The following is a 25,416-nucleotide window of genomic DNA, read 5'->3' as shown; positions in this document are numbered from 1 at the left end:
AATTTTATGCCCTTTTGTGGCAAGACCCAGTGTCTAATTTGACCACTTCTGTAATCATTTACACATCTGCCTAAGTTCTTACGCACATGTCCGTGGTTTGGGTCCGCATCCGATCCGTATTTTCGGGTTGTTGGATGCGGACCCATTCGCTCAGTGTGCTGTCCGCATCCGCGCGTCTATTCAGTGCTGTCCGCAGAATTATAGTACATGTCCTATTCTTGTCTGCATTACGGACAAGGATAGGACTGTTCGATTGAGGCTGGCTGTTCCACTCTGTACATGGCCGGTCTCAGTGTTTTGTGGTTCCGCAATTTGCAGACTGCAAAACAGCCAACTGTCGTGTGCATGAGCCCTAAGACATAACTGCGTGCTGAGTTTAACAGCAATCTGACATTGGGTGCGTTATTTTTGTGTGTATGTACCCCAAGATTGTGCCATTAAAAATATAACTCTTCTCACCAAAAAACAAGCCCTCATACTGCTAGGAGGACAAAAAAAAATATATAAATAAATAAAAAAATCTCCTTTTGGAAGCAGTGATGCAAAAATGAAAAACATTAAAATTGTAATCAACAATTAAAACTAGCTGCATTAATAAGGGATTAATCAAAACAGTACAAGCGGTCTTGTCAGCCATAGCAGCCAATCACAGTGCAGATTTTATTTTTACAAGCAGTAGGAAATGAAAGTTAGGCTTCATGCACACGACCGTATCCGTTTTGCGGTCCACAAAACACAGATGACTTTCATCTGACGTCCGTTTTTGTGCTGACCCATTAACTTCAATGGGTCCATGGTCCGCATTTTGCAGCCAAGAATAGGACATGTTCTATCTTTTTGTGAAATGGACATATGGATGCAGATAGCACACAAATGACATGTGCGGAATTTTTTATTTTTTTTTGCAGAACCACAGAAATAAATGGGTTCGTGTCCAATCCGCAAAAAATGCGGATCGGACGCAGATACAAAATATGTTCGTGTGCATGAGGCTTTACACCGTGATTGGTTCCTACGGGCAGGAAGGTCAGTTTTCTTGAATTAAGTCCAATATTTTGTTCTTTATAACAGTCAGCAAGAACTACCGTGAGATTCTTACAACAAAATAAAAAAAAATCATTAAACTGAAAACGTTCAGCTGCTACACAATCGCTTACATGCAGTATGTGCTCATATTCTGTCTCCATGCTTTCCACTTGTTTCTTTAACTCTTCAATTTCTGTCTCTTTCTCCTCGGTAACGCGCTGTGATTCCTCGTTAAGCAACTGAAAGGCTTGCTGGGAATTGCCTGTGTGTCAAAGAAGTAGAAAAATGAAACCTTCAATACGTTAGGCCCCTCACAGAAGAGTGTTAGGAAATGCGTCCGTGTCCTGGCTAAAACACGGATATCTTCAGTGGAGCTCACACTTTCCCCTCTTCATAACCAGACACATTTTATTTTTTCTACTACATGCATTCCTAGTAAATTCCATAGTAGAAATCATCCATTCAGAAATATTCTCAGGGTGATTGGGGTCCCTGAAAAAGGCTGAGGGACCTGACCCAGTGGTGTTTTTTGAAGATTGGCTGACCCTTAAATTTGGCAGGGACTCCCTGTCACGTGTGTTTACATAGTACATAAGGCCGAAAAAAGACATTTGTCCATCCAGTTCGGCCTGTTATCCTGCAAGTTTGCAATTGAAAGAGTACATAGCGTGCCATTCGGGGCTCCGCCACCAGGGGTCCCCCCTCTTCCAATTTTGAAGAAAGTTATTACACTTCAGGGACAGAGAAAATATTCTCTTCTAATTAATGGAAATAAAGTATCTATTTTTCCTGACTTTTCCGCTGAGGTTCAACGCAGAGGGGTTAAGTTCCAGGATGTGAAACGCTGTCTTCGGGATTTACGAATTCCCTACTCTATGTTGTATCCGGCCAAGCTGCGAGTGGTGGCGCATGGAGAAGTCTGTATAATGGATTGGTGGAAACCAATGAACGCTCTCTTAAAGTTTCAGCGAACACTGGATGAATATGTCTCCTACAAGCTCTCGGGACTCTAGTGGATCCTGCCCGGGTCGAGGGTCGCGCCTCATGCAATATATTAATTTTGTTTTCTCCTTGTTTTTTCCTGTTTTCTCTTGTCTTATCACTATGGTTTATTTTAGTAATATAATATTTGTACCAATTGTACCAATGCCTACTACTGAGAGATACGCAAGAGATACGACAACTTTGCTAGAATATGTATGTTTGCCTTAGGCCGAATGAACACGGCCGTGAGCGCTCCGTGGTATCCCGGCCTGGCATCCTGCTGAGAGCAGGAGCGCACGGCGTCATTGGTTGCTATGACGCCGTGCGCCTTATGCCGCCACGGCACTACAGTAATACACTGGTATGATCTATACGAGTGTATTACTGTAGTGCAGCGGCGGAATGAAGCGCACGGCGTCATAGCAACCAATGACGCCGTGCGCTCCTGCTCTCAGCAGGATGCCAGGCCGGGATACCACGGAGCGCTCACGGCCGTGTTCCACGGCCGTGTGCATTCGGCCTTAGTCTATTATGGCCGTAGCTTTGTGGGGCAAGATTTGCATAACCATTGCACACTGCAGACTGTAATGTATAGGAGGAGACCAGTTAGAGGAACAACTTTGCTTACCGTTTATTCAAAATCTGTTGATAGGTTTTTTACTAAGTTGGCGCCCGGCTACAGGAAGGTTTTTTGCCCTATGTGTATTTTTTAGGATACATTTTGTATGTAATGTATTTTTGGAGAATGAATATATGTTTATGATGTTTTTGTGGGGTTGGGAAGTGGGTAGGACCAGCGGTGGGACGGGCACATTACTAATTAGGTCTCGGGGGAGGGCGGTTTGGAGCACCAGAGTTCACAAGATATTTCTCCTGACATAACTTACTACCATGCAGACTATGGATGATAAACTTAAAATAGTAGGATGGAACGTTAGGGGATTAGGTGAGGCAACAAAACGTGCTGCGGTATTCTTGGCGCTGCAGCATTATCAACCTGCTAGGATCTGCCTGTCGGAGACACACCTGATCCCCACCTCTACTCATTTGCTGCACCGGGGTGGGTCACTCTTATCACTTTCCACACCGTGCGGCAGGCGGTGATCGGAACTGGGTGCCTGCTCAAATCATTGTGGACCCCCCCCCCATGTCGGAGATCGCAGCAAACCGCAGGTCCCCCACACACACGCACAACAAATAAAGTTTAACACGCACGCGCAGACACACCCACACCTCGGCCGAGAAGGCATACGCCCAGCTTGCCGCCGAGTCCGAGAGCCCCAGTGAGGACAAGGATGACCCCACTTTCCTTTTGTCATCCGCGTCCTCCTCATCATCTAGCGATGATGAGCCCCGAAGGCGGAGGAGACGCCGCCAGGCGGAGCAAGGGGACCGCCATGCTAAGGACCCTGTGGCCCACACTAGTACGAGCAGCTCTGGGGCTCATACTAGTTTTCCGGCCCACCAGATAAGTCCACCGGAGCCCCCTACCGGTGAACTTGCATGGTGTACCCCAGAGGATTTTGAGCCCGTGATTCCTCATTTTGTAGGCCAACCAGGAATCCAGATTTCCACAGTGGGCTTCACTGAATACGACTACTTTAGTCTTTTTTTCAGTGACCAATATGATGGTGGAGCAAACGAACCTGTACGCCCAACAGTTAGTTGCTCAACACCCGGGCTCCTTTTAGGCTAGGGACGGTGGCTGGACTCCGGTCAGTGCAGCCGAGATGAGGATGTTTTGGGGCCTCGTGCTGCACATGGGCCTAGTCAAAAAACCTAGTGTCAGGCATTACTGGAGTGGGGACGTCCTCTACCAGACCCTACTTTACAGTACGGCCATGACACGCTCCCGGTTTGAGGCCATCCGGAAATGCCTGCCTATGACCGCCTGTACAAAATCATTGATCACTTTGGGGCCTAATTTTTGGAGGCCTATGTACCTGGAAGGGAGGTCGCGGTTGATGAGTCTCATTGCTTTCAAGGGGAGACTCCTTTTCCGCCAGTATGTTCCCTCTAAGCGGGCGAGGTATGGCGTGAAGCTGTACAAATTTTGTGAGAGTACCTCAGGGTACACTTACAAGTTTCGTGTATACGAGGGGCGAGATTCCCGTATTCAACCCCCAGAATGTCCCCCCACACTGGGTGTTAGCGGGAAACTTGTGTGGGACGTTATGTACCCACTGCTAGATAAGGGTTACCACCTGTACGTGGATAACTTTTACAGTATCTTTCGCCCTATAAGACGCACCGGCCCATAAAGACGCACCTAGGTTTTTGAGGAGGAAAATAAGAAAAAATTTGAACCAAAAGGTGTGCTTTTTTGTGGGTTTGAACTAATGGCGGTCTGTGCATGACACTATTATGGGGGATCTGTGGATGGCACTGTTATGGGGGGGAGCTGTGGATGGCATTATGATGGGGGGTTCTGTGGATGGCATTATGATGGTGTGGGGGGTCTGTTGATGGCATTATGATGGTGGGGGGATCTGTGGATGGCATTATAATGGTGGGGGGGGGGATCTGTGGATGGCATTATGATGGGGGGGGGGGGGATCTGTGGATGGCACTGTTATGGGGGGGGGGGGGGTGGATCTGTGGATGACACTGCTATGTGTCATCCACAGATCCCCCCATAACAGTCCCATCCACAGAACCCCCCCCCCCCCCCATCATTATCCCATCCACAGATCCCTAATGAGGGGCTGTAGTAGGCGGGGAGAGCGGAGGGTACTGTATTATACGTAGTGTTAATCATCATATTACATGTCACGCTCCTGTAGTAAGCACTAGCAGCTGGCAGGCAGGCAGGCTGGGCGGCCGTAACTCACTGAGGTCACGTGCCTGCTCCGCCTACTTCATTCATAAAGTAGGCGGAGCAGGCACGTGACCTCAGTGAGTTACGGCCGCCTGCAGCCCGGCCTGCTGCTAGCTGCTAGTGCTTACTACAGGAGCGTGACATGTGTACCGGTAAGTACGGTACACATGGGGAGCAGAGGGAGCGCAGTTTAGATATGATGATTAACACTACGTATAATACAGTATATACTGAGCTGCGGGGCCAGAGTACAGTGCCTGCACGGCCCCGCCGCTCTCCCCGCCTACTACAGACCCTCCTCCCTGCTCCCTCCTCACTAATACATCGCAGTCTGCGATGCTGCAGCATCGCAGACTGCGATGTAAATTGACAGCATTCGCCCCATAAGACGCAGGGGCACTTTTCCTTCTCTTTTGCGTCTTATGGGGCGAAAAATACAGTATACTAGAATCCCTATGTTCCAGTCCCTCGCCACCAGATCCACGTCCGCTTGTGGGACCGTGCGGAAAAATCAACGCGGCCTCCCTACCCACCCCCTCCAGGTACCTATCCCCAGGGGTGAGACCCGTGCCCTTACCACTGGAAACCTGTTGCTGGTCAGATAAAAGGACAAGAGGGATGTCCTTGTACTGTCCACAATTCACGGGAAACGGCATCACCCCTGTTCCTGTGCGAGGTACCGCGGCAACGGTCCTCAAGCCCGATTGTATCGTCGACTACAATCGGTATATGGGAGGAGTTGATCTCTCTGATCAAGTCCTGAAGCCATATAATGCCATGCGCAAAACCCGGGCATGGTACAAAAAAGTTGTGGTCTACTTGGTGCAGGTTGCCTTGTACAACTCTTTTGTGCTGTCCAGGAGCGCTGGCAACACAGGGACATTCCTTCAGTTCTATGAGGCAGTCCTCGAGGACCTGATCTTTTCTGACCGGGAAAGAGCAGGCCGGAGTACCTCGGGAACTGGAGGCGCCCGGATCGTCCCTGGCCAACACTTTCCAGGTGTGGTCCCCCATACTGGAAAGAAGGGACGGACCCAAAAAAGGTGTAGAGTGTGTCCCAGGAGGGGGATACGGAAGGACACCACTATTCAGTGTGACACGTGCCCCAATCATCCGGGCCTCTGCCTTATTGCTTATTGGTTGCTTCAGGGAGTACCACACTTCCATGGAGTACTAAATTTATATTCCCCTTCCCCAATTTAGCCACTGACAATCAGAAAAAAAAAAAAACTATGGTTCTCAGACTTGAGACACTAAAACAAAAAAAAACATTTTTTAAAAAAATATTATTTTGTAAAACTAAAATAAAATAAAAAGTAGACATTAGGTATCGCCGCGTCCGTAAGAATCTGCTCTATAAAAATACCCCATAACCAAACCCCTCAGATGAACACGGTAAAAAATAAAAATGGTGCAAAAAAAGGTATTTTTTTGTCACCTTACATCACAAATAGTGTAATAGCAAGCGATCAAAAAGTCATATGCCCCCCAAAATAGTGCCAATAAAACCGTATCCCACAAAAAATGAACCCCTACATAAGATAATTGGCTAAAAACTAAAAAAATAAATTTGACATATTAGGTATAACCGCGTCCATAAGAATCTGCTCTCTAAAAATACCCCATGTCCTAACCCCTCAGATAAACACGGTCAAAAATAAATAAATAAATAAAAACAGTGCCAAAACAGCTATTTTCTGGCAAATTTTAAATTTTAAAAGTTTTTTTTTCCAGTAACAAAGCAAGGGTTAACAGCCAAACAAAACGTAATATTTATTACCCTGATTCTACAGTTTACAGAAACTCCTCAAATGTGGTCATAAACTGCTGTATGAGCAAACGGCAGGGCGCAGAAGGAAAGGAACGCCGTATGGTTTCTGGAAGGCAGATTTTGATGGCCTTTTTTTGGCACCATGTCCCATTTGAAGAACCCCTGATGCACCCCTAGAGTAGAAACTCCATAATAGTGACCCCATCTAAGAAACTACACCCCTCAAGGTATTCAAAACTGATTTTATGAACTTTATTAACCCTTTAGGTGTTCCTCAACAGTTTATGGTAAATGGAGATGAAATTTCAGAATTTCTATTTTTGGTAACCTTGCCTCACAACAATTTAATATAGATAAACCAAAAATCCCTAAAAATAGTCCCAACAAAACTGCCACCTTATCTCATAGTTTCCAAAATGGGGTCACTTTTATGGAGTTTCTACTCTAGGGGTGCATCAGGGGGGCTTCAAATGGGACATGGTGTAAATAAACCAGTCTAGCAAAGTCTGCCTTCCAAAAACCACACAGTGCACCTTTCCCTCTACGCCCTACCGTGTGCCCGTACAGTAGTTTACGGCCACATATGGGGTGTTTCTGCAAACTAAAGAATCAGGGCAATAAATATAGCGTTTTGTTTGGCTGTTAACCCTTGCCTTGTTACCAGAAAAACTGGATTAAAATAGAAAATTTGCCCAAAAATTCTAATTCTTAAATTTCATCCCTATTTGCCAGTAACTCTTGTGGAACACCCAAAGGGTTAACAACATTTGTAAAATCAGTTTTGAATACATTGAGGGGTGTAGTTTCTAGAATGAGGTCATTTTTGGGTGGTTTCTATTATGTAAGCCTCACAAAGTGACTTCAGACCTGAACTGGTCCTTAAAAAGTGGGTTTTTAAAAATTTATGATAAATTTCAAAATTTGCTTCTAAACTTCTAAGCCTTGTAACATCCCCAAAAAATAAAATGTCATTCCCAAAATGATCCAAACATGAAGTAGACATATGGGGAATGTAAAATAATAACTATTTTTGGAGGTATTACTATGTATTATTGAAGTAGAGAAATTGAAACTTAAAAATTAGCAATTTTTTCAAAAGTTTGGGTAAATTTGGTATTTTTTTATAAATAAAAATGATTTTTTTTTTACTCTATTTTACCAGTGTCATGAAGTACAATATGTGACGAAAAAACAATCTCAGAATGGCCTGGATAAGTCAAAGCGTTTTAAAGTTATCACCACATAAAGTGACACTGGTCAGATTTGTCAGGAGCTTGGCCATATTATCCCTAGATGCTGCCAAAGCCTTTGATAGTGTCTAATGGAAATATTTATGGGAGGTTCTGCGAGTCATGGGATTTTGGAACACCTATATATCTTGGGTCCAACTATTATACTGTGGTCCCAAAGCTAGGATCAGAGCTAATGGCGGTACATCAGAAGTCTTTGAGCTGGGAAGAGGTACACGTCAGGGATGCCACTTGCATGCTTACTATGATCTTCGGATAGAATAGTGGGATTCCTCATGGGAGCCAGAGAGGAACGCGTGTCCATGTATGCAAACGACATGCTCATATATGTGGAAGATGTGGAGAGGTCTTTGGGCCCCATAATGTCCATTATACAGGATTTTGGAGACAGATCTGGTCTCCGCATAAATTGGGACAAGTCCGTTCTGTTCCCGTTAGACCCGGTCCCTGCTGGCCTCTTCCTCCTGTCCACCCAGCTGCAGGTTGCCCACAACTTCAAGTATTTGGAAATCGTGGTTTCACCAAAACATTGGGCATTACGTGAAAAATAATATAGATCCACTTCTGAACAAAATGTTTGAAAAAATCAATGCGTGGTGTAAACTACCAATGTCTAAAATAGGTAGGAGTGATCTCCTTAAAATGGTTCTTATGCCAAAGCTTATGTATGTTCATGATAACTCCCCGGTGTGGATTCCACAATGGATCTTTTTTAGAATACAAAGGTTGTTTAGAAGCCTGATATGGCATAAAAAACAGGCCAGGATCCGGTTGGAGACTTTACAGAGAGGGAAAGATGCGGGGGGTCTCTCTATTCCTAATCCCTGGCTATATTTTATTTCCTCACAGATGCAACAGCTGAGGGGTTGGGGGAGAACTCCGGGAGACAACGCATCTGCGCGGCTTATAGCACACATTATAGAAAATGACTCCCCTGTAGTCCTATTGGAACATAGCGGTCTCTTCGACAATTTGATGGGACATCCTACACTTAACTTGATACATAAGGTTTGGCATAGGTGTTGTGACATGCTGTCGATACGGGGCTTCACTATGGCGTGTTTAAATCATTTGAGCAATTCAGAGTTGAGTTTGACCTCCCCCATACGGCCTTCTATCAATTTTTTACGACACGCATTCCAGGCTTAGGCAAAGTCTGTGTCGCTTACATGCTTAACAGTCCCATTGCTACAACAGGTTCTCACTAGTGACTCCTCGAGTGGACTAATATCATCCATACATAGGAACTTAGTGGTCAAACAAAAATGGGAGGGGTAGGAACAATGGAAAGCAGTACTGGCACTGACACCTCAGTTATCATTGTGTGAGGGCCAGCGAATGTCCCAATTGTTTCTTGTTCACCAGGTGTATCGGACTCCATCCTTTCTGTTCAGGATCGGGGTTAGGAACGATGCCTCCTGCCCTTCTTTGATGGGATGTTTTGTCTTTTCTTTTGTTTATGTACAGTGGGAAAAAATTGTTAATAAAAATGATCTGATTCGAAAAAAGAAATAATCCATTCACTTGGTTATTCAAATCATTTGCCCGTCTTTTTTTCACAGATACATGAAGTTTTATGTTTATGTCATGTTATTTTTATGTGTTAATTTTCAAATATTGAAAATGTAAGAAAATAAGTAAGAAATGGTGGATGATCTTCACATTTTTATCTATTTTTTATTAATAATCCATTTTGTTGTGGTCACTTTTATATAGGATATATAGTTTATGGTTGCCAGGGTTGGAGCTAGAAGCTGCGGTGCAGGTTATACTTACCCTTTTTTTTGAGGACGGGAGGGGTATTTTAATATTACAATATTTTTTTTTATGAGACACACCCCAGAGCTGATCTGGGTCTGCTAAGAACCCACAGCTCCTGTTTTTTCCCAGCACCCAGTGATCACATAATTGCTGCAATGGGAGCAGAAAGGGTCATGTTCACCTCTTGAACTGTAAACAGGGTCCTTCTTGAGTGCCTTATACTGTATATAGTGATCTGGAAGTCAGGCAATGGTAATAAAAATGTTTCTGCCTTCTCTATGGAGAGTCTGGCTGTCACCGACAAATGGTTCCCCTCTCCTAAAGCTGCACAATCACCGGGCAGATGCAGACTCATCAAGGACATTCAGAGTTACATGCGGTCCCGCCAGACGTTTTAAAGGCCAAACAAAATGGCTGAGCTTGCATCTCTGTTGGAGCTTCTGTTGCAGATTTAGTCACAAGATGCTACTGTTTCCAGGAGAATGATGGACATTATCAGGGGCATAGGCAGATCTCACAGTCCCCCACAACAAAACTTAGTATGCCTCCCCCACCTATTTTTCCAGTATGAATGAGTCAAAGCAATGCAGAATGCAAAGTCCAAGTGTTTTTAGTAGAAGAAGTTTAAAAAAAAAAGTGCAAGTAAAAAAGAAAATCACCCTTCCTCTAACCCACTCCAACTTCAGTGGTGGAACATGTGCTTCATAAATATGAGGTTCATTCTGAACACCATATTTCTCTATGTCTATGTATTTACATCAGACAACTGGCATAAACACATTGATAAACCTCCTGTCTACCATCCTATATTATAGTATAAAACTGTCCACCACTAGGGGGAGCTCAGTGTATAGGAATTATTACCATTGATTTCAGTGGAAGCTATTAATCATTTCTTTGCACTGAGTTCTCTCCTAGTGACTGTTGATCAAAAATACAATGAATCTAGGTTGGGAACAGAAGCTGTTCAGCATCAGGCCCCCTCCTCACGGGTGCCATAAGAGTCGGTTGGTCTTCCCCTATGGTATATATGCCACTAGACTCCTTGATGGAACTGACGGACTCCATTGTAAGTCAGTGAAGTCCTTCAGGTGCTGTTGTGTCCCTTTTAACGAGGACCAGGACAGAAATGTGGGATAAAACACTATATGTGGTACTTACGATTGCCACTGTATGTAGTAGCAATTGCCAAATGTAATGAAAAGGTTTTTGAGAACACTTACTCAACTGCAGCTTTAACTGTGCCACCTCCTTCTCCAAATCCTGTATACGCACTGAGCTCTGCTTCTCCAGATCCCGATGCTGCCGTGTCATTTCTAAAGAGTAAAAAACACTGTAAAGTCTCTCTAAACATTAGGTGTCATTTTTACACACATAATAATAATAACTTGCATGGTGTGTGCTTAGTCTTTGTATGGAGGTATGTGGTGTGTGCTTAGTCTTTGTATGGAGGTATGTGGTGTGTGCTTAGTCTTTGTATGGCGGTACGTGGTGTGTGCTTAGTCTTTGTATGGAGGTACGTGGTGTGTGCTTAGTCTTTGTATGGAGGTACGTGGTGTGTGCTTAGTCTTTGTATGGAGGTACGTGGTGTGTGCTTAGTCTTTGTATAGAGGTACACGGTGTGTGCTTAGTCTTTGTATGGAGGTACATGGTGTGTGCTTAGTCTTTGTATGGAGGTACATGGTGTGTGCTTAGTCTTTGTATGGCGGTACGTGGTGTGTGCTTAGTCTTTGTATGGAGGCACATGGTGTGTGCTTAGTCTTTGTATGGAGGCACGTGGTGTGTGCTTAGTCTTTGTATGGAGGCACATGGTGTGTGCTTAGTCTTTGTATGGAGGTACATGGTGTGTGCTTAGTCTTTGTATGGAGGTACATGGTGTGTGCTTAGTCTTTGTATTGAGGTACATGGTGTGTGTTTAGTCTTTGTATTGAGGTACATGGTGTGTGCTTATTCTTTGTATGGAGGTATGTGGTGTGTGCTTAGTCTTTGTATTGAGGTACACGGTGTGTGCTTAGTCTTTGTATTGAGGTACATGGTGTGTGCTTAGTATTTGTATGGAGGTACATGGTGTGTGCTTAGTCTTTGTATGGAGGTATATGGTGTGTGCTTAGTCTTTGTATGGAGGTATGTGGTGTGTGCTTAGTCTTTGTATGGAGGTATGTGGTGTGTGCTTAGTCTTTGTATGGAGGTATGTGGTGTGTGCTTAGTCTTTGTATGGAGGCACATGGTGTGTGCTTAGTCTACGTATGGAGGCACATGGTGTGTGCTTAGTCTACGTATGGAGGCACATGGTGTGTGCTTAGTCTACGTATGGAGGCACATGGTGTGTGCTTAGTCTACGTATGGAGGCACATGGTGTGTGCTTAGTCTTTGTATAGAGGTACATGGTGTGGCTACAGGTCTGTGTTATGGGTCAGTACTGTAATGCAGCTTGCCATCATTTTCTTCCCATGCGGTCTGTGCCCTTACCATTATATATGGCCTGTTTTTCATCTCTTTCGTCTTGTATATCTTCTTGCAGCTCTTGCAGTTTCCCATGTAGTTCATACTTGCGCTGTTGCGCCTGCCGTGTCACTTGCTTCTGTAACGCTGAGGTTTTAGAGAATATACACATGTTGGATGGTTTGAATGGTAGACCATGAACAATAGGCATCAAAAAGATCGCTCTGCATAAATGATTACTGCTACTTGGTGACGTTATACAATCGGATGACACAAGTAGGTAGCAACGACATTGTATGAGGCCTGATGCACGTGTTTGAGCAGCGGGTACTCTGTGTGGCCCTAAAAAAGATTTGCCGGGTGCCATATATCAGGGATATTCTCTCCGAGAAGGCAAGGCGTTATGGCAGTATAATAGTGGAGCATGCCATGGTTATTGAAAAAAAAAAAAAGCATCTGTATGGTTTTGTATGAAATGTGAGTGTATGGAGGTACTGTACTGCTCCATGCAGAATGGAGCCATAATGGCCATGTGCATGAGATGTAAAGTAGAAGAAAAAAGCAGTGGGGCACATACTATACCCCCTACACTAGCTTTCTGCCATCAGTATTGAGCAGCTCCAGTACGAGTTGAGTCCGCTCATTGCAGAGCATGAGGTCAGAAGTCCTGATTTTCATAAGTACCCGGCTCTTGCTATAGGAAGAGATCGGTCACTCGGGAGAGAGGAGAGCCGAGAGTTCATGAATATGACGGCTCCCTTGTGCACGTTTTGTATTGAGCAGACCCCAACACTTGGCTTGTGCTACTCAATATAGATTTTAGCAAAAGGACTGTATCAATTCAAGTATGTGACTCAGTGTTTTGACTAGGGTATTTGTCACCAGTTTATGATGGTGCCATAAAACTGGTGACAGGTTTCATTTAAAATTAAAATACGGTACCTTTTATTTGTCCTAGTTATGTACACAAAGCATGGGCAAACATAAGGAAGAAGTAAAAGGTGCAGGTGACGAAGGAAGTTCGATAGCAGAGCATAGAAGAGTCCGGGGAGACTTACCAAGGTGGTCTTGTAAAACGTCTACCTCAAGAGTTGCCTTACGAAACCGTTCTTCCACTGAGCCTAAGAGAAGAGAGCAGAAACATCGCACATCAGATGGTTACCACGTACCACCGGGCTGAAAGCATCTAAAATAAACTTTTTGTTTAAGGGCACGTACAGCGACATACAAAGTTGTCTGGTTGATTTTTATATATAAATTAATAGTAAATACTAATATAGTTAATCCTGAAACAGTCGTTCCGATTTCAGACTGCTTTCTCAACTTCAGTCCCAGAAGTGTAGCTTACTGACATAGGCCTCTTTCAGTGTCCAGCGCTAAACTGCTCGTTTCACAGGACCACACGGCATTATAATGATTAGTAATACAGTGTGTCTCTGCCTGACTTTGAAAATTTCACACCAAAAAAGGAAGGCAGGGCTAGCACACAATAATACTAGATATAAACTTTATTATAGTCTCCAGACGAGACAAAAAACTGTAAAATACACATAAAAGACAATATGATGGTGGGTAGAGAACAAACAAGATGACATGGAGCACCACTAAAGGCTCATCCTGTTTTGGCAAATCGATTCAAAGAGATATCATAAATTATACATACAGACCAAACAGGATGTAAAATACATATAGTCAGGCAGGGCTATCAGAACAGGGTAAAGATCTCATACAGTATACAAAAAAAAGAGTATAAAGTGCATAGTGCAAATATCACAAAGTACATAGATCAATAAAGCTGAACTGCCCACTAAGGAGCCATGAAATGGATACCTGGGTGGTGCACCAGAAACCCCAACGTACGTTTCACGCAAGCTTCTTCAGGGGGAGAGTGTGTATGTAAAGAGAGCTAATAGGGTAACTTATATAGCCAAAGTAATCAATTGAAAACAATAAACAGCTGCAAGAAACGAGGAAGACATGTGTGGCCACACATGGAAGGGAGACGAGTGCGCTCCAAGCTGGAGCGCATCGCGTCACTTCCGGTCTCCAAGAGGAAGACAGGGAATGGACTAGGGATCGACCGATTATCGGATTTACCGATATTATCGGCCGATATTCAGGATTTTGAACACTATCGGTATCGGCATCTATTTTGCCGATATTCCGATAGTGTATGGGGAACACAGATCGCGCTGCTGACAGCGCTCTCCGCGTTCCCCTTAGCAGCACAGGGGAGAAGGAGCAGTGTCTCCTCCCCCTGTGCTGCTGCTGCTGCCGCTGCCGCCAATGAGAGGACAGGGGACAGGAGGAGGGGAGGAGCTATGGCCACTGCTCCACCAATGAAGATTAATCTATCATTCATTCATATACAGGAGGCGGGAGCTGCAGGATCACATAGCCGGCTCCCGGCCTCTATGAGCTGTAGCTGCGATCTGCGGTAGTTAACTCCTCAGGTGCCGCGGTTTGCAGCTACTGCTCATAGAGGTCGGGAGCCGGCTATGTGATCCTGCAGCCAGCTCCCACCTCCTGTATATGAAATTAAGCTTCATTGGTGGCGCAGTGCGCCCCCCCCAAGCCCCCCAGTATCAGACATTGGTGGCGCAGTGCGCCCCCCAAGCCCCCCCCCCCCAGTATTAAGCATTGGTGGCGCAGTGCGCCCCCCCTCCCCCCATTAAGCAGTGGTGGCGCATAGGGCCCCCCACCCCAGTCGCAGTGCGCCCCCCCACAGGATCCCCTCTCCCTTGCTCCTCCGATCGGAGCCCCAGCAGTGTAATGCTGGGTCTCCGATCGGTTACCATGGCAGCCAGGACGCTATTGAAGCCCTGGCTGCCATGATAAGCTCCATGCTGCTGTGTGCACAAAGCACACAGCAGCAGGGACAGTGTGAGCTCCTATTCACCCTGATAGATCTCTATCAGGGTGAATAGGACAAGGGTTCTAGTCCCTAAGGGGGCTAAAAGTTAGTTTAAAAAAAAAAAGTTACAAAAAAAATAATAAAAACACCAAAATATAAATGAAAAAGAAAGATTAAAAAAAAAAAAAATACACATTAACAATAAACATTAATTTTCAGCAGATTTGTGGGAATTTTTATTTTTTTTTCAAAAATGAAAATTCCCAGAATATCGGTATAAATTATCGGCTATCGGCCTGAAAGTTCACAAATTATCGGTATCGGTATCGGCCCTAAAAAATCAATATCGGTCGATCCCTAGAATGGACCTGTCATAAGAATCCAAAAGGATACATAAAAACAGAGCAATATTACCACATCAGTACCTATAGAACGAGAATATAAATATATAATCATGATGTGCAAATATATGTGTATAACACTACATGCAAATGTTAAACAATACATATGTGGATGAGTGTAAGTTAAAGAAAAATAAACAAAAAAAAAAAATATATATATATATATATATATATATATATATATGTGTATACATATATATATATATATATATATATATATATATATATATATAACGCACAAGTGCATACATGCATAAAAGAGAATGCACATAAACACATGTGCATGCACATACATACAGACATACAAAAGTGCCCAAAAAAAAAAAAAAAATATATTTTTTTTTTATGTATAAATAATTAATCCGTCCATGTTACAAAAATATGCACTAAAAACAGCTATAAGTGGTATAAATAAAGATTACTACCACTGATGCATGTAAAAACGTATATATAGAGTGTAATACACCAAAAGGTGTACCCACCATCATATTGTCTTTTATGTGTATTTTACAGTTTTTTTGTCTTGTCTGGAGACTATAATAAAGTTTATATCTAGCATTAGTGTGTGCTAACCCTGTCTTCCTTTTTTGGTGTGAAACTATACGTGCGGGCTTGGCACGGGCACTCACCTTTGTGAGTCATTTATTATTGGTGCTTACTGACTTTGAAAATACTGAATTGTGCTGACATATTGCCATCAGTATAAGGGCTCACACACACAAACGTATTTTCTTTCGTGTCCGTTCCTTTTTTGTTTGCAGACCATATGTGTAGCCATTCATTTGAATGGGTCTGCAAAAAAAATGGAAGTTACTCAGTGTGCATTGCGTTTCCGTATGTCCATATTTCTGTTCCGCAAAAAAATAGAACATTTCCTATTATTGTCCACATTACAGACAGGGATAGAACTGTTTTATTAGGGGCCAGATGTCATCCGTATTTTTTGAGGATCCGTTTTTTGAGGACCGCAAAATACATACAGTCGTGTCCATAAGCCCTAATTCAGTAGATGCAAGGTTGGACAGAGACACACAGAATTATAAATCATTAGAAAGCCATGTGGTCCTGTGAAATAAGCAGTGTCCATAATAGGAAATCACGCTCCAACATGGCGCATGCTCTCCACACAGGACACACGTATCTGAAAGAGACCATAAGTAGAGAGCTCCTCCGGCTATCTGTGTGTAGGTGACATGATGAAAGGTCTGTCTGTCTTACACAGTTCTTTAGCTAAACCAGCTACTTCTCCATCGTGGCTGATCAGAGACAAAGAAGTGGTAACGGACATAACCCCGTTTAGAACAAAAATGTCTGCTTCCCACCACATTGTATGTCATATTAAATAGAAGCATTAGAAAGTACAAATTGTCTCGCAAAAAACAAGCCCTATGTGTACGGAAAAATAAAAACATTATGGCTCTGGGAAGAAAAATGAAAACGCAAAAATGAAAAAACCTTCAGCATCCAAGGGGTTAACATCCAGTTCTCTGTCCTTCCTTTAGATTTATCATTTGTCAAGCAATAAACAAAAGGTCTAGTGGACACCTGGGTATAATAACACACAAAAAAGTCTACCTAGAGTAGAATGTCACACAGCGTATGCTGCACAGTACCTGTCCCAGCCTTCGACTTCTTCACTTTCTTTTTCTTTTGTGACTTTGCCTTCAGTTTTGGTGGCATTTCTGCAAAAGACAGCGATACGAAGTTACAGATTGACTTCTATTATTATTCAGCATGTGCTGCAAACCTTGTCAGCTGCTTGTAGACAGACATTGCTAAAGAGATGAACGTGGAAAAATACATGGATTCTAAAAAATTCTGCAAAATACACAACAAATCCAGGGCAAATTTGCATGTGTCCTTATTAGCAACTGACGGGTGCCAGTCATCTAATGGTCTTCAATAGTGACAGTCTCTGTCCAGGTGTCACTTATCTAATAGTGTTTATTAGTGACAGCCTCCGTCCGGGTGTCAGCCATCTAATGGTCTTTATTAGTGACAGCCTTCGTCCGCTGTCAGTCATCTGATGGTCTTTATTAGTGACAGCCTCCGTCCGCTGTCAGTCATCTGAGGATGGTCTTTATTAGTGACAGCCTCCGTCCAGGTGTCAGTCATCTGATGGTCTTTATTAGTGACAGCCTCCGTCCAGGTGTCAGTCATCTGATGGTCTTTATTAGTGACAGCCTCCGTCCAGGTGTCAGTCATCTGATGGTCTTTATTAGTGACAGCCTCCGTCCAGGTGTCAGTCATCTGATGGTCTTTATTAGTGACAGCCTCCGTCCAGGTGTCAGTCATCTGATGGTCTTTATTAGTGACAGCCTCCGTCCGCTGTCAGTCATCTGAGGATGGTCTTTATTAGTGACAGCCTCCGTCCAGGTGTCAGTCATCTGATGGTCTTTATTAGTGACAGCCTCTGTCCGGGTGTCAGTCATCTGATGGTCTTTATTAGTGACAGCCTCCGTCCAGGTGTCAGTCATCTGATGGTCTTTATTAGTGACAGCCTCCGTCCAGGTGTCAGTCATCTGATGGTCTTTATTAGTGACAGCCTCCGTCCAGGTGTCAGTCATCTGATGGTCTTTATTAGTGACAGCCTCTGTCCGGGTGTCAGTCATCTGATGGTCTTTATTAGTGACAGCCTCTGTCCGGGTGTCAGTCATCTGATGGTCTTTATTAGTGACAGCCTCTGTCCGGGTGTCAGTCATCTAATGGGCTTTATTAGTGACAGCCTCTGTCCGGGTGTCAGTCATCTGATGGTCTTTATTAGTGACAGCCTCTGTCCGGGTGTCAGTCATCTGATGGTCTTTATTAGTGACAGCCTCCGTCCAGGTGTCACTTATCTAATAGTGTTTATTAGTGACTGCCTCTGTCCGGGTGTCAGTCATCTAATGGTCTTTATTAGTGACAGCCTCCGTCCGGGTGTCAGTCATCTAATGGTCTTTATTAGTGACAGCCTCCGTCCAGGTGTCAGTCATCTGATGGTCTTTATTAGTGACAGCCTCTGTCCGGGTGTCAGTCATCTAATGGTCTTTATTAGTGACAGCCTCCGTCCAGGTTTCACTTATCTAATAGTGTTTATTAGTGACAGCCTCCGTCCGGGTGTCAGTCATCTAATGGTCTTTATTAGTGACAGCCTGCATCCAGGTGTCAGTCACCTAATGGTCTTTATTACATCAAGGAAGCACTACGTATACTATCAGATACTGAATACTATCAACTGTTGGTGGGTAACCCCCTGACATAGCATTAATTAGCTTTCAAAACCCTTATTAACTCTGCATCTCACATTCTCAGTAAGAAAGAGCTCGAATACATTCAGATTACGGATCCAGCTATTGCCATCTTTTATCATTTACCCAAAATCCACAAAAATATCATCAGCCCACCAGGTCGGCCTATTATCGCAGGCATCTCCTCACTCACCTGCAACTTATCCCATCACGTCGAATTTTTTTTAACAAAAATATGTAGTCCAGTTACCATCACACCTCAAAGACTCCACCACTTTGATAGAGTTATTACAAAATGTCAAATGGAAAGCCACGTACCACTGGTGAACTCTGGATGTGACGTCTCTATATTCAAACATCCCACACGACCTGGGCATCAATTGCACAAAATGTTTTCTTGATAAAGATAGCATGATGCCGCCAGACGTAAAAACCTTCATCCTGAGAAGCATTCATTTCATCCTAAGGGTATTTTCACACTTGCGTTGTTTGATTCCGGCAGGCAGTTCCGTTGCCTGAACTGACTGCCTGATCAAGCAAACTGTATGCAAACGGATGTCATTTTTTCTGACTGATCAGGATCCTGATCAGTCTGAAAAATGCCTGATCAGTCAGAAAAATGCATTGCAATACCGGATCCGTTTTTCCGGTGTCATCAGGCAAAACGGATCCGGTATTTATTTTTTTCTCATTTTTAAAGGTCTGCGCATGCGCAGACCGGAAGGACGGATCCGGCATTCTGGTATTTTGAATGCCGGATCCGGCACTAATACATTCCTATGGAAAAAAATGCCGGATCCGGCATTCAGGCAAGTCTTCAGTTTTTTTCACCGGAGATAAAACCGTAGCATGGTACGGTTTTCTCTTTTGCCTGATCAGTCAAAATGACTGAACTGAAGACGTCCTGATGCATCCTGAACGGATTACTCTCCATTCAGAATGCGTTCTTTTCCAGTAAAAAGCCCCTGTGACAGAACTCTATGCCGGAAAAGAAAAACGCTAATGTGAAAGTAGCCTTACCCATAATGTACTCAAGTTTGAGGATACCCTGTACCTCCAGTCCAAAGGTACCGCAATGGGTACGCGTTTCACAACCTTATTCATGGGGGCATTTGAAGATACCTTCATTTACAATTCTCGATACTGGACAAGCAACATTATATTCTACCGTCGCTACATCGATGATTTGGTCTTCATATGGGACGGTGACCCAACTTCAATCGATGACTTCACGGAGCACCTCAATTCCACCGACTGGGGAATCACTTTTTCGGGTACTCATAAAAAATCTTCAGCAGAATATCTGGATCTTGAACTAAAGGCTGATAGTGGAAGAATCACCACCCGAACCTTCTTTAAAAAATTTGACTAACAGCTACTTAGATGTTTCTAGCGAACATCCCAAGAAGTGGAAAACTTCAGCCAATTCAAGCGGATAAGACGCAACCGTTCTGATGACAGTGACTTAATTTACCAGAGCGAAACGCTTCTTACCAGGTTTTCTGAAAAAAAGCTACTACCCCCTAGAATTTTTGATGTGGCCTTCAACAGAGCCCGGACTCTCACACAGGAGGATTGTCTAGAACTGAAAACAGAGACCCGTAATTCCACCAAGGGCAAAACCACGAAACAATACAATACTAATTTCATTACCACCTGGAACAGCAACCACAACGCCATCAGAGAGATTCTCTCCAGACATTGGTACATTTTGAAAGGGGACCCCTTCTTGAACGGCAGTCTACCCAATGGACCTCCCCTTACATTCAGAAGGGCCCAAACACTCAGGAACTTACTTGCACCCAGCAAATTGGGACGACAACCGGAACAAGTCAACACAATGGGCAGCACCAGACCACCAGGAAACTACAGATGCAACCAACCTAAGTGTCTCTGTTGCAGGTCCCTTAATACCGCTACTTCTTTTTGCTGCTCAAATGGTGACACCTTCCCGATTAAAGAACATCTGGATTGTGGATCCAACAATATCATTTATCTAATGTGATGCCCATGTGGCCTTCAGTACATAGGGAGCACCATACGGACTCTCCACAATAGGCTGAATAAGCATAGATCTCCAGACTCGCTACAATTCACCGGCAAGGCTCCTTTTTTCGGGTTTACCGTAACCCTCATAGAGCAAGTCAGAACCAGCAGTTACAATATCATCCAGTCATTGAGAAGACGGGAAATGTTCTGGATATACAAGATGAACTGCCTGAACCCACACGGCCTTAACGAAGCATTTGAAATGAACCTTTAAGCTATCGCCCCAATTTTTTATTATTAGTAATACTAGCTACGTCTTATACATCCTCCCCCCTCCTCCCATTTCATCCACACCAAGCTGCCCCCCCCCCTTGCACATTCATTCGTTCATATATATATATATATCTTTCATATAAAATAAACATTTCCTATATACTTATACCCACCTTTTCATATATATTACTTTCTTAAGCTTTAGTTATATCAGTAGTTTTTTTTGCATTTTTATTATTTATTATTGTTGTTCATTGTGCATTTCATTTCAAAGGTATCGTCATCGCATGTCATAACCGCTTCATGCTTTATTACATACCGCTCTTATTTTTAGTTCTCATTTCCATCCAGTAGCATATCATGCTTTAGACCCTCCCCCCCCCATCCCAGTCAATCTCTTTTCTAGGCGTGCTATAATACGCCTGCTATGCTATTATGGATCACTTCAGCTCATGGCTAGCTGTCTCGATCCACCTCCTGGTAGGACCTACACTTTGCGCATCGGCCGGACTCAGTAGCGTCCCATCGCTAGGATACGATGGTCACGTGCCCGCCACTGCGATCACGTGAACGCTCTAAACCCTGCGATCGCCTTGGCACCCCCGGGCATCGCGCGGGGGCAATCACCCCAGCAAAATTCATTGTTTCTTCATTCCTCCACTTGTACCACCAATGTTTATTAGCCCCGACCGTGAGATTTTGTTTTTATTGCTTTAATAATAAAAGTTTTCATTTAATTTTATGCCAGTGACATTTGGGCAGGTCCAGTACCACCCATCACAAACCCCTGACCTCTCTCTATTCCAGTGGTTTGGGGGTTTTCTTGGTGTATATACACTCACCTAAAGAATTATTAGGAACACCATACTAATACGGTGTTGGACCCCCTTTTGCCTTCAGAACTGCCTTATTCTACGTGGCATTGATTCAACAAGGTGCTGATAGCATTCTTTAGAAATGTTGGCCCATATTGATAGGATGGCATCTTGCAGTTGATGGAGATTTGAGGGATGCACATCCAGGGCACGAAGCTCCCGTTCCACCACATCCCAAAGATGCTCTATTGGGTTGAGATCTGGCGACTGTGGGGGCCTTTTTAGTACAGTGAACTCATTGTCATGTTCAAAAAAACCTATTTGAAATGATTTGAGCTTTGTGACATGGTGCATTATCCTGCTGGAAGTCTCCATCAGAGGATGGGTACATGGTGGTCATGAAGGGATGGACATGGTCAGAAACAATGCTCAGGTAGCCAGTGGCATTTAAACGATGGCCAATTGGCACTAAGGGGCCTAAAGTGTGCCCAGAAAACATCCCCCACACCATTACACCACCACCACATGCCTGCACAGTGGTAACAAGGCATGATGGATACATGTTCTCATTCTGTTTACGCCAAATTCGGACTCTACCATTTGAATGTCTCAACAGAAATCGAGACTCATCAGACCAGGCAACATTTTTCCAGTCTTCAACAGTCCAATTTTGGTGAGATTGTGCAAATTGTAGCCTCTTTTTCCTATTTGTAGTGGAGATGAGTGGTACCCGGTGGGGTCTTCTGCTGTTGTAGCCCACCTTTCTTTCCCATTCTGACATTCAGTTTGGAGTTCAGGAGATTGTCTTGACCAGGACCACAGCCCTACATGCATTGAAGCAACTGCCATGTGATTGGTTGACTAGATAAGGGCCCTTTCACACCTGCGTTATAGTCTTCCGGCATAGAGTTCCGTCGTCGGGGCTCTATGCCGGAAGAATACTGATCAGGATTATCCTAATGCATTCTGAATGGACAGTCCGTCCTTCAGGATGCATCAGGATGTCTTCCGTTCCGGAACGGAACGTTTTTTGGCCGCAGCAAATAGCGCAGCATGCTGCGCTTTTTGCTCCGGCCAAAAATCCGGAACACTTGCCGCAAGGCCGGATCCGGAATGAATGCCCATTGAAAGGCATTGATCCGGATCCGGCCTTAAGCTAAACGTCGTTTCGGCGCATTGCCGGATGCGACGTTTAGCTTTTTCTCAATGGTTACCATGGCTGCCGGGACGCTAAAGTCCTGGCAGCCATGGTAAACTGTAGTGGGGAGCAGCATACTTACCATCCGTGCGGCTCCCGGGGCGCTCCAGAGTGACGTCAGGGCGCCCCAGGCGCATGGATGACGTGATCGCATGGATCACATGATCCATGCGCATGGGGCGCTCTGACGTCATTCTGGAGCGCCCCGGGAGCCGCACGGACTGTAAGTATGGTGCTCCCCCGCTCCCCACTACTACTATGGCAACCAGGACTTTAATAGCGTCCTGGGTGCCATAGTAACACTGAAAGCATTTTGAAGACGGATCCGTCTTCAAATGCTTTCAGTACACTTGCGTTTTTCCGGATCCGGCGTGTAATTCCGGCAAGTGGAGTACACGCCGGATCCGGACAACGCAAGTGTGAAAGAGGCCTAATCGCATTAATGAGAAATAAAACAGGTGTTCCTAATAATTCTTTAGGTGTATATATATATATATATATGTGTAATAGCTGTGCTGTCATGTATAAGCAGTCTGTACCTGATGAAGGGGACCGTTGTCCCCGGAACGCGTTGTACCACCTGCTAAAAAAATCCTGGAGGTTTAAACTTTACAACTGCGCTGCGGGATATCCTTCTGCTGATCTACTTGCCTTCTGTGGAACTTCAGGCATCCCCCACTAGAAGTACCTACGTCCTTGCACAAGCGACTGGTCTATATTACTGACAGCTAGGGATGAGCGAATCGACTTTGGATGAAACATCCGAAGTCGATTCGCATAAAACTTCGATCGAATACTGTACGGAGCAGGACGTTTTAGGCGAATCGACTTCGGATGTTTCATCCAAAGTCGATTCGCTCATCCCAAGTGACAGCCTCCGTCCAAGTGTCAGTCCTCTATCACACAGCAGTATATACACCACACACAGCAGTATATACAGCGCACACACAGCAGTATATACGCAGCACACAGCAGTATATACGCCGCACACAGCAGTATATACAGCACACACACAGCAGTATATACACAGCGCACACAGCAGTATATACACCACACACAGCAGTATATACGCCGCACACAGCAGTATATACGCCGCACACAGCAGTATATACGCCGCACACAGCAGTATATACGCCGCACACAGCAGTATATACAGCACACACAGCAGAATATACACCGCACACAGCAGTATATACACTGTACAGCAGTATATACAGCACACACAGCAGTATATACACTGTACAGCAGTATATACAGCACAGACAGCAGTATACACACAGCAGTATATACAGCGCACACAGCTGTATATACGCCGCACACAGCAGTATATACACCGCACACAGCAGTATATACAGCACACACAGCAGTATATACAGCACACAGCAGTATACACAGCACACACAGCAGTATACACAGCACACACAGCAGTATACACAGCAGTATATACAGCACACACAGCAGTATATACACAGCAGTATACACACCGCACACAGCAGTATACACACAGCAGTATATACAGCGCACACAGCAGTATACACAGCGCACACAGCAGTATACACAGCGCACACAGCAGTATACACACCGCACACAGCAGTATACACACAGCAGTATACACACCACACACAGCAGTATACACACCGCACACAGCAGTATACACACAGCAGTATATACAGCACACACAGCAGTATATACACCGCAGTATACACACCGCACACAGCAGTATACACACAGCAGTATATACAGCGCACACAGCAGTATACACAGCACACACAGCAGTATACACAGCAGTATATACAGCACACACAGCAGTATATACACAGCAGTATACACACCGCACACAGCAGTATACACACAGCAGTATATACAGCGCACACAGCAGTATATACAGCGCACACAGCAGTATACACAGCGCACACAGCAGTATACACACCGCACACAGCAGTATACACACAGCAGTATACACACCACACACAGCAGTATACACACCGCACACAGCAGTATACACACAGCAGTATATACAGCACACACAGCAGTATATACACCGCAGTATATACACCGCACACAGCAGTATATACAGCACACACACAGCAGTATATACACGGCACACAGCAGTATATACACGGCACACAGCAGTATATACACGGCACATAGCAGTATATAATACACCATACACAGCAGTATATACACGGCAGTTACCTCAGACCCGTGTTGTGCTCGGTAACCACGTCCTGTGTCTATGGCCGGCAGTCAGTGAGGGAGCGGTAAGTGCTGACACCATGACGACCGAGGACGCTGAGCACTTACTGCTATGGAGAGAAGCCACTGAGAGGAGCCTCCTGAGTTGTGCCATAAATCCCCGGAGTAATGTCTGTCATGTTCAGGGCCGTTTGAAGGAATTTGGGGGCCCCAAGCAAAATAGACATGGAGGCCCCCTCCACGCCCTCCCCACCTTACGCACGCAAAGCCTACAGGAACCACAGTATAGCCATACAGTTTAAGTTCACCCACACTTTATATAAATAAAAAAGGAGGTTTACAGTGCAAATACTGTGGATGGCACTGTTTAGGGGGGATCTGTGGATGGCACTGTTTAGGGGGGAGATCTGT

At 44.5% G+C, this 25,416-nt stretch overlaps 1 protein-coding gene across 1 annotated transcript in view; it reads right to left on the bottom strand.

Moving 5' to 3' along the window:
* The window catches only part of CCDC153 (coiled-coil domain containing 153), a 29,794-nt gene extending 4,751 nt beyond the window's left edge, over positions 1 to 25,043 (bottom strand). Inside the window, exons 1-6 of the mRNA XM_044278535.1 lie at positions 25,006 to 25,043; positions 16,921 to 16,989; positions 13,111 to 13,173; positions 12,080 to 12,199; positions 10,834 to 10,926; positions 1,158 to 1,288 (exon numbers count right to left, since the gene is read on the bottom strand). Of these exons, the coding sequence (XP_044134470.1) occupies positions 1,158 to 1,288; positions 10,834 to 10,926; positions 12,080 to 12,199; positions 13,111 to 13,173; positions 16,921 to 16,987 (474 nt within the window). The 5' untranslated portion in view covers positions 16,988 to 16,989; positions 25,006 to 25,043. The remainder of the gene's footprint in view (positions 1 to 1,157; positions 1,289 to 10,833; positions 10,927 to 12,079; positions 12,200 to 13,110; positions 13,174 to 16,920; positions 16,990 to 25,005) is intronic.
* Between the last annotated feature and the right edge of the window lie 373 nt (positions 25,044 to 25,416).

This window comes from Bufo gargarizans, chromosome 2 (genome assembly GCF_014858855.1).
Source record: "Bufo gargarizans isolate SCDJY-AF-19 chromosome 2, ASM1485885v1, whole genome shotgun sequence".
NCBI lineage: Eukaryota > Metazoa > Chordata > Amphibia > Anura > Bufonidae > Bufo > Bufo gargarizans.
This window is presented reverse-complemented; position numbering and strand designations above follow the sequence as displayed.